The sequence below is a fragment of the Bidens hawaiensis genome, unplaced genomic scaffold (assembly GCF_021521415.1).
Source record: "Bidens hawaiensis isolate Kalapana, Puna unplaced genomic scaffold, B.hawaiensis_p1.1 tig00018889_1, whole genome shotgun sequence".
Lineage (NCBI taxonomy): Eukaryota > Viridiplantae > Streptophyta > Magnoliopsida > Asterales > Asteraceae > Bidens > Bidens hawaiensis.
In genome coordinates, this window is record NW_027492870.1 from 38,187 (window position 1) to 48,798 (window position 10,612).

At 34.7% G+C, this 10,612-nt stretch overlaps 1 protein-coding gene across 1 annotated transcript; it reads right to left on the minus strand.

Annotated features, from left to right (window-relative positions):
* Positions 1–6,285: 6,285 nt before the first annotated feature.
* LOC143557314 (uncharacterized) lies at positions 6,286–10,357 on the minus strand. Its single transcript, XM_077046421.1, has 9 exons — positions 10,310–10,357; positions 9,897–10,203; positions 8,567–8,866; positions 8,198–8,496; positions 8,025–8,124; positions 7,882–7,941; positions 7,714–7,797; positions 7,507–7,623; positions 6,286–6,631 (listed from the first exon to the last, which is right to left on the minus strand). Exons 2-9 carry the CDS (start codon positions 9,897–9,899, stop codon positions 6,326–6,328), a joined length of 1,269 nt encoding a protein of 422 aa, XP_076902536.1. The 5' UTR covers positions 9,900–10,203; positions 10,310–10,357; the 3' UTR covers positions 6,286–6,325.
* Between the last annotated feature and the right edge of the window lie 255 nt (positions 10,358–10,612).

Consider the following 10,612-nt stretch of genomic DNA (forward strand, 5'->3'; position numbering starts at 1 on the left):
TCTCGAGGACGAGATTAATTTCAAGGTGGGGAGGATGTAACATCACGTAAATATCGGGCCAAAAATGTCAATTTTCAAAGTCAAGGGACTAATTCTGCCAATTTCCAAACTAGAAGGACTGAAATGTAAATTCTGATTTTCCTGACTTATCGCGATACGCGATAGGGTCAGAGGAGACACCCATCGCGTACCGCGATGGGGTTTTCTGACACATGGGACACGTGTGCCACGTGACACACGGTGGCAACGTCTGCCGCCACGTGTCACCACGTGGCAACACGTCTGCCACGTGTCACCACGTTCCGCCACGTGGCGCGGTGCCTGCCACATGTCGCCACGTGGCAGGTCTACGAAGTGACTCAGCTAACCTATATCGCTATACGCGATAGGTTAGCCAAGGAGCCCATCACGTAGCGCGATGGGATCCAAAATCGAGTCTATAAATAGCGCCCATGGGGTTGTTCATTTGGCACAGCAGAACACAACTCTTATCTCTCTCTACAATACTCTCTCTCTCTAAAAATTCCTCGTAAAACGTGCCACGATAAATATCGATCTCCGTACCTATATCCCAATAATTGTGCCACTCTCCGACAACATTCCAAACAAGAAGGAAGTGCTGCCCCGACTTTCTGATAACTACCTCGAAGTACGTGTTGGTGTCTCGATAAGCGTGTCGAAGCGAAAGTGTTGATTAAAGTGAGCGTTGAAAAGCAAGCGGCGACGAAGTGCTGCCCAAGTGTGAATGGTATATTGAGCCAAGCAAGGTAGGCATAATGCCCGACAAAATAATAATAAATATTATAAAGGCTTAATACTCCAAGTCGATATTATTTTCGATAAACAAATAAAGATATAACAAAGAAAATAAAGAAAAGAAAGATAATATATGTATATATATATATGAATATATATAAGTATATAAGATTATTCATTGTTATAAATATTATTTAAGTATAATGAATATTCTTAAATAATAAAATAAAAGAAATACGTTTCTTATAGAAGAAGAAACATAGGGTTTTATAAATAAACTAAAGGTTTATAAACATTACTTTTTAACTAAAGGTTTTAAAGTAAAAGAAATTTTGAACTAAAGGTTAATCGAGGTAAATAAGACTAAAGGTCTTAAGCCGGATTGTATATCCGACTAACAAAAGGTTATACTCGTACTATAGGTACGAGATAGCGAAGGAAAGACTCACGGACGGTGTTGGAAACCGATCCCATTGAAAAGGTGAATACACCCCACTTTTATAAACTTGTTTTCAAACAATCAAACGTGTTATGTGTAAAACTTTACATGAGGCTACGTGTCTCTAAAAACATTGTAATAAGAGTATAAGCCTAGCCCTCGGGTTGTGGTATACGTTTGTCTGGATCCTTACATATGTGGAATGCAGTGGGCACATCGCACCACGCTTGGTCACGACCTCCAGCCACGATGGGCCGCACCTAAGTTACGTCCAAGTGAGACTGGCCATGTGTATATTTATGGTACCTAAGTTATGTAGAAACGCTGCGGTGTTTTGCTGAGGTGACCTAGTGTAGAGAATCGAGTTTATGATGATTGTTTAACTTGATTATTTCTAAGCCAAGATGGGCCAAGGCTTACGTGGTCTCTAGAGGTGATTAAGTAAAGAAAATATTTTTAGCGTCAGCATACTCACCAGTATTCGTTGTTGACGTATTTTATAACATTTTGCAGGTAATCAAGATTAGAGCTTGAAAGACGAAGAGCTCAAGAATCCGATGGCTCGGATAATTTTGTTTGAATATTAAAATATGATGTTTTTGTAAAACATATAAACAAGTAAATACTAAACGAGACTTTCGTCTCGTTCTTTTGTAATGTAAATATTTATAATATCGATCCTTATGTTTTTATAAGTCTTCCGCTAATAACTGCAACTCTAATTTATTTACAAACATGGTACCAACTATTGATCATACTCCTAGGCCTAGAATGGGGGTGTGACATCGCGTACAGCGATGGGGGTGTCTGACACATTGTGACACGTGTGCCACGTGGCACACGGTGGACCCGTTTGCCGCCACGTGGCAACACGTTCGCCACGTATCACCACGTGGCGCGGCGCCTACCACGTGTCGCCATGTGGCAGGTCTAACCTGTGACACAGCAAGCCTACATCGCGCTACGCAATCGCTTGCCAAGGGACCCATCGCGTAGCGCGATGGGATCCAAAATCGGATCTATAAATAGACTTTCGTCCCGTCTTTTTGTAATGTAAAAATTTACAAGTTTGATCTTTATGTTTTATAAAAGTCTTCCGCTATAACCCGTAACTCTGATTTATAAACAAATGTGGTACCAACTATTGGTCACACTCCTAGGCCTAAGATGGGTGTGTGACACACCACCGCCACCACCCACCACCACCATTACTGCTTGACATCCATCACCACCATTGCATTGCCACTCACTACCATTTTTATTTTATTTCGACTTTTTCTAGCTTACCAAAAATTAAAAACTAATAAATCGTGTAATCCCACATGGTAACCAAATATGCCAATGGAATGGTAATGAGCCATTAAATTACCTCATTCATTCTATTCCCTCGCTCATTCCATTTCATCGCTCATTCCATTACCCCGTACCAAACAGACCCTTTAAATGAATCATTTTCTAACTCTTAATAATTTTTCACTTGATAAATGACGGTTTCATTTTGCTTTGTTTTTAATGTTGAAAAGCAGTATAAATTGTCACACCCCGACCAAAGGCGGCGGAACATGCCGGGGTGCAACGGATTGCTCAAGAACACAAGACACTATTAAAGTGACAATATTCAATCAACTCATTTAAATTCATAAAGAGTCACATAACATGTTCATACAATAACCGAATTTAAACATAGCAAATAATATATTGTTCGTTTTGCTAATATCCTAATAGTCTTGATAATGTTTTTCTTCAAGTCCTCGAGTCAACCTAAAGTCAAACCTGTAACATTGCATAAAATAGAATTTGTCAACACAAAGGTTGGTGAGCAATTTCATAGTTTTGAACAATAAGTATATAATAGGAAATTCCACAACTTGTATACAATACAATAAATAATATCAACAATTAGATAAAGAAATCGTTAATAAGAATACATTAACGACACCTTGCTATAAGGGTATGCCAAATAGACTCGGATTTATATGAAATCGTTAATAAGAATACATTAACGACACCTTACTATAAGGGGATGCCAAATAGACTCGAATTTATATGAAATCGTTAATAAGAATACATTAACGACACCTTTCTATAATGGGATGCCAAATATACTCGGATTTATGAATCAACCAACCAAAAACGGTAAACACATTAGCAATTAAGCATGTACGCATATAACACCAAATCGAGCATTTATTAAGTAAGGTATACAATAAAGTTTGTGGCTTAAGACTCAAGTATAAATATTTAGTTTGAATAGGTATGCAACATCACCCCCAAAATGAAATATGTAAAACGGGGGATGAAAAGTACTCACATTCAAGTAATAAACTTGATTGGTAAAATGACGAGTAACCGAACAGATGAGGTAACGAGCAAAGCCTAGATGAAAGGAAGTCTTGTATTAGAAAGGTTTTCTAGGAAGTCTTTAAATAAAATAAATGATAAGAACTATAAACAATTAAAGTTTAAGGTTTAAAATGTAAATATTTAGGGAATTATAGTAATAGTCCTTTAAAAATATAAGTTTGCTCGAAACCGGGTTAAAGTATCTAGCCCTTAATTTTACTCAACCTATGTTAAGTAATAAGGTGGGTAAAAATGCAAGAATGCATGCCCCTTTATAATATAGATACTAAAACGGGTTTTAACGAGTGTCCGGGTTGTTGGTTCGGGTCTTGGTAATTAGTCAAACCCAAAGTCAACTTTTCAAAATAACGAATGTTTTGAGATAACTCAATAAAATTTAAGAAGACTTAACCAAGTATGTAGTTCTATTGTTTTAGAACTAACAACGTCCGTTAAGCGAGTGTTTGGTTTCGTTGGTCCAAACTTTGTTATAAGATCAAGTTGGATTCAACATTCCAAGTACTTTAAGAAAGTAATTAAAATCAGTTTATAAAATATTTTTAAAGAAATATACAAGTCTTGATAGCTATAGACACACTTGTGTGTCTTATGCGAGTGAAATCGGTTTAATTCTGGTTGGTTCGGTTTTTATCTTGGAATAAGGTTAAGAATGGTTATCATATGCCCAAACATCAAAGAACTTGTATAATAATTTATAAATGATGATACTTAAGTTTTACAACCAAAAAGTCAACAATAAAGTCTTTAAACAAAAGTTCGGTTTTCGGTTCGGATCTTGTTTCGGGTTAAGACCGAGGTTAGATTCTACAAAGACATAACCATGGAACTAATTAAAATTATTTTAGGAACTCAAATCTAACATAAAACATGTTTATACAATTATTTAACAAAACTATTAAACAAGTTCGGTTTACGGTTTGGAGCTATTTACGGTTAAAACGAGGCTAATCTCTACAAACCCATAACCATAGAACTCAACAAGTACGAAATACAAACTAAAATGAGAAGAAGTTAAGCATGGTTAGTAAGCATAAACAAGTTATACAATTATATATATATCAAGGACCACGTGAGTCCTCCATGAAGCCTTACCTTACGAGGCCCGACACTTCACCGACCGAGACCAGAGAAATGACCACCAAAGGTAACAAGGGGTATTATATTATATATATGTTGTATAACAAGCTTCAAGTATTAATAAGAGCCAACAAGTTGATTAAAATGAAAGACTATGGTCAATTTGACTTTGGAAAGTCAAACTGCCAAGAACATGAAGAACAAACTTTAATCTTAAGAATTTGAGAGAGAAGATGAAGTATGAGCAGAGAATAATGAAGCATGAGGGTGTGTATAAATAGGATAAGCTTAAAAGAGTCTTGCATGAGGTCTAATATATAAAAATTCGGATTGGATAATATGATGTAAAGCATAAACAACAAACAATATTATGCAGGTGACCTGATGGCCATTGCACTACGCAATGGGGACTTGGCCACACCCATCGCGTACCGCTATGGGTTGGGAGGCCAGATTTTCAAACTTTGTAAAAATGGCAGTTTTGGTCCCTGGAGTTAGTTTTAAGCGTTTTAAGGCCATTTTAGGGACCGAAAAGGGTGTTTTTGAGACTTGACACGTATAAAACAATATTGTAACATAAAATCCATCATTTTGATTATATCGAATGTTTCAGTTTACAAAACGGGTCGGTTTACTTTATAAACAAATATAAAACAAATATACGATTGACCTGAAATTGACGAATGTCACATAAATCTTACTATTTACTTCAATATTGAGAACTACGAGAATCGTATAATGTGGTTTTACTTTTTGTTATAGTTTTAATTATAATTTTTTCATGTGGCATATATGAATGGGCAATTTTAGACATTTATGGCAAATTGGATTTTAACTTCCAATTAACAAAAAAACAAGTCGTTTGGAGAAGTGTTTCAAGATAAGTTTTGCATCAATCGTCTTGTATCTTCATTCCGATCAAAAGTTCTAAAATAGTGGTTTGAAATTCAGATAAACTTAACGCCTTTAAGGTTTTTTTTTATAACGGAGGTCCAAAAAGACAAAAATGTTTAAAAGGCAGGACTTACAATAGAAATATTCTCATTTAGGATTATTAATGACCAACCAAACAAAAATAAGATTATTAAAATCCAATTTGTCAACATTTATTCTTTTGTTTATTAGAGAGTTTTGCCAGGGATATACACATAATCATTCTTGTATCTTTTTCCCATGTTTAGCCTCTACTTGAAGAGGATTGTATTGTTCATCATTTTATGATTTATTAGATTGAGACTACTCTTTTACACATTTTGCTAAAATATATTCTTCTCCATACATCCACATTTTCAATACATATGGTGTGTAATTATAACGACGTAAATACCTTCCGTGTCAACTCCTAGAGCGTACGTGCGTTTAAAACAAAATCTTTTTCGACAAGAACAAACCTATATATAGGCATGTATATGTATAAAACAATGATTAAATTCCATACCCTCAATGTAATCAAAGGGTTCATATATTCTGAAAATGATGCTTTAAAATATATACAACCCAAAACTAATTCACCACTTTACGACAAGAATCCAGATTATGTCACAAAACATATATATGTAATAACTAAGAAACCTGACAACCGTATCATATGCATATACAGATTTCTGCTTTCTATACAGAATTTGTATATCAGAAAACCTATAAAAAAAACCGTATGCAAGTTGGTCATAATAACATCTGCCAAAAGTATTATTTGTAAAAAAGGTACCTAAAATGGAACTCATAAGGGCTAACCCGAACACGATCTGAAAGTGGTTCACTCGGTTTTCTTTCAAGACACGTCATTGCTACTTTTCCAACTTCAGTAGGCAATTGAAGGCATACCCAGTCAAGAAAAGACTCCATGTCTTTAGCAAAGTCAAACATATACCAGTCCAACAGTTTCGGTATCATTAGCAGTTGCTTTGTGGTTGAAATCCCAACTGCAGCCTGCAAATACTCTCTTTTTGCAACCTCAAGTTCACTTTCAACTTCAGAAGCAGTGTACACTCTTACCTTCATTCCAGAAAATATCAAATTGTTATATAAAATGATTCAAAAAGAGTGGCAATATTAGAAATATATCTATCTATTTAAAACTACAAGTTGTATAGTTTTTATTCAAGGTGTAAACGAGCTAACCCGAGTATTATAAACAAGCTTCAGCTTAAAACTTTTTATAGTAAATTTACTATCATTGTAGGGGTGTCAATCATGTTTGGTTGTCAGGTTGAACTGTTCAACCCAAATATATTTTTATTCGTGTCAAAAACATTAACCCTGACCCACACACAGTTAAAATTGTGTAATCCGAACACGACATGTTTAACCCGTTTATCTAAACGTGTCAAACGAGTTGACGAGTGCTAACCAAGTTGTAAATGTGTTAATCGAGTTGGTGGGTTGTAAAAAAAATGGGTTAAATGGGTCATAAACAGGCTAGTGGGCCGGCCTGGTTAACCATACATGTTGGGGGTCGACCTGTCTAACTAAACGGGTTAAACAGGTCAACTCGAAAACTTGATTATTTTCGAGTCTTGTTTGGAAGGTCGTGCCAAAAATAGTCACCCCTACAATAACATGATAAATATTACACATAAATATAAGTTAAAAATTGTGAATATGTATTTTATTATATTTTGAATTGTCATTATAAATAAATAACAAATCAGTCGAGCCCGAGCTTGAAAAATTATAAACGACCCGGGCTCTTCGCTCTTCGTGCTATCTTAAAATAAACGAGCCAAGCTCATATTTATGCGAGTTTGTGCTCAGCTCGGCTTGTTTGCACCCTAATATTGTTAAATCAAGTTACAAATCCACAATTACCAACCAGAATATGCATTAACATAGTATTTCAGGAGATTAACTAACTGATTTTAATAACTTACAGCAGGAGAGGACCAGCTTCCACATGATAATGAGAACGTTACTAGCGGTTCAGACAACTCCAACCCAAATGTGTTTCGTGCGGATAATTCATCGTCCTTGAAACCCTTTGTTGAAGTCTTAAGCATTAAAGACAGATCATGTAATCAGTTTTATATGTCATAGTTTCTAAGTTAAGACAATAGAAGACTATAAGTGGTTTCACTTACATATTTTACGTGACACGGGAGTCGCAATATGAAATGTTCAATGCTAAATGCATTTAAAAGATGACCCCCCACATTTATTTTTGCCTGATGAGTAACAAAGTAACAAACAATAAGGCCACAATTATTATATATCATTAATATAAAGTTTAAACTTTATAATATCATTACCTCCTGCATTAATTCAACGACCCTCTCGGGTGTGTCTGGTATTCCATGTTCAAGAAACGCCTGATACCATCACACAAAACATCTAGATCAGTTTAAACTAACACATAAAACGAAAATAATCAATTCAAAAAATTAATATTTACGTTCATCAGGCACGAGTTATATATATTAATCCAGAAAGCAAGCTTCTCTTGATGCGTGACACTTGTTAAGTCAACCAATGCAAGTTTTCCTAGTAAGATCCTAAAAGATCAAGGAACAACATCAAATAATGCTCAAAAAATTACAAGATATTATATAACTGTCAAGTACTTACTTTAGTCGTTGTGCTAAGAACACAGAGATTGTTGTTCGGTTTTTATCGATAGTTTTTGCTTCAACTTCATACAAGTACTTATATGGACCGATATCCGTGTTCTCAAATTCATAAAAGATATCATACGGATCCTTAAAGTCCATTGCCCATGGATTCTCACATGGGGCTAGTGAAGGTAGCATTTCTGACATTTTCAAGGCCGAATTTGAGCTCATACGTGCAAAAACAAACATTAAGCATTTCAAAATACTTTCTGAGATCTTATTTGGCCCGTCATCTCCTGAAAATCCCTTTTCAAACTACAAAAAAAAATAAATAGAAAATTAACCATCAATACTTTTCTACCAAAGATACAGAACCAACACATACCTGTAATTTTCGTGTATCCATACATTTTTCTGACGCCGTATACTCGATTTGGGATATTTTTGATAATGTTTTGAACATTTTGATTTGTGGATGTGTAGATTGGTGGTTGTTCATATTGGGATTTGTATTTTTTGACTCTTTATGAGTTTCTTGAATATCAAGTGAATTTTCAAGGTTCTTCTTAAAGAACGAAATGTGGATTGCTTCTTCGTATTGGTTTTTTCTAAGTTGAACCACTTGTTCTTCTAGCTTAGCAACTTCTTCTTCCAAAACAGCTACCTCGGCTAGGAGTTCTAGTGTCTGTTAATACGCATAATTAGATAAGAATTTTTGTTCATTAGTAATAGAATTATTAATATTATTCGCATTGATTCAAATGTTCAAGAGAAAGATCAAAACATAAACATGAAAGGGCCTGAACTTTAAACGGGTATAACTTGTGCTAAGAGTGAAGTTACAGAACCCATAACCAACAAACAGAAAAGTCTCAATGAGCGGGATCATCTAGCCCATATGTCAGGCAAGAATTCTTTCATTTAATGCTCCGTTTTCGTCATTCAATACTTTCCCTCAGTTTTGCCAATCTTCACTACTTTCCTTCCTATTTTAGTAGGCGTGTAAAGTGTAAAGGAACAGAACAAACACGAGGAGGCATGTTCGTATTAATTTGTTTAACATTAAGCGAACAAACTATCGAACAGGAACAATTAAATGAACCGGGTTTGGTAGTTAAGAAAGTGAATGGGTTCATGTTCGTTTATGTTAATGGTATAAAGGAACTGTTCACGAACACGAACATAAATGAACAGCAACGTATATACATAACCGAACATAGGTGAACCAATATAAATGAAAACAATTGAGTTTACACCAATTAAAAGTAAGCACGAACATCAATCCGTTGGGCCTTAAAAACAGATTAAATTGTAAAGGTGAGTTTTTTTCTCTCATAAAACTAGACTAAGTTTTAATGGGCCTAAAATTTAAATGAATATATAAATAAACGAACTTAAACAAATGCAAACTAACAAACATAAAGGAATTTAAACGAACAAACGAAATTGCACGAACGGAACATGTGTTCATGTTCATTCGCTTAACTAAATGAACAAAATGTGTTGCTTATGTTTATTCATTTAATAAATAAATAAACATAAATGAACTTCCCAGCAAATGTTCATGAACGATTCACAGAACGTTATATTAGCCTAAAAATCTTAGATCACTGAATAGCATAATTTACGCGTTTATTACTTTATTATCAACTTTCTTGACATTATTTTTCTGTTTATTATTAGTGGCTCAAAATGTAAGGGAACCAGTGTCCTACCATTGGAGAGAGATAAGGAGGAAGGCGAGGAAGCGGCCCAAGCGGTCGGGTTAAGGCCCATTCTAAAGCCCTACGAACATTCTCTTCATGCGTAAGCCGTTTCTTAAGTTTTTCTACCTGAAAACAGAATTTACTGCCATTTCAGTAACTAAATTATATTCATTCAAAAACATATATAAAAAGTGAATGGTGAGAGCAGTGGTACATCTTGTTGTAATGCCATCTTTCTTCTATCTTTCCCAAAACACCCTTTGGTTGTGTTAGTCTTCTTCTCATGATATATTTGTATTTGCATATCCACCATTTTCTGTATGTATCAAAATCAATGACAAAATAGACACAAAGACTTTCATCAAATATATATATATATATATATATATATATATATATAAAGATGTGGATCAAGTGATTACCTTAGAATCTTTGGATGAGTTCTTCATAGACTGTGAATTTCGTTTTGTTTAATGTGTGATATATTATATGATCATCATCAAGTGTAGAGCTTGCTAGAAAGTAAACCCAGTTGTATTATATTATATACTATGAAGGTAACATAACAGAGGTTGTGGTGCGTCATCATATGGTAACGTGGGAGCTTCTCTTCTCTTTGTAAAGACATGTAATGCAAGCATCAACTACTATCTACATATTTAATGTTTTTATTAAAATAATAAATAAATGTATGTAGTGGTGCATCGTATCTTGCTTGACTGAAG

What these genes read in the sequence shown, in the direction of transcription:
- LOC143557314 (XM_077046421.1), bottom strand. An exon ending in TTCTTAGCACAACGACTAAA is followed by an intron (nt 8,125 to 8,197) that starts GTAAGTACTTGA and finishes TTGATCTTTTAG; the next exon opens with GATCTTACTAGGAAAACTTG. An exon ending in TCCCGTGTCACGTAAAATAT is followed by an intron (nt 7,624 to 7,713) that starts GTAAGTGAAACC and finishes TTAATGCTTAAG; the next exon opens with ACTTCAACAAAGGGTTTCAA.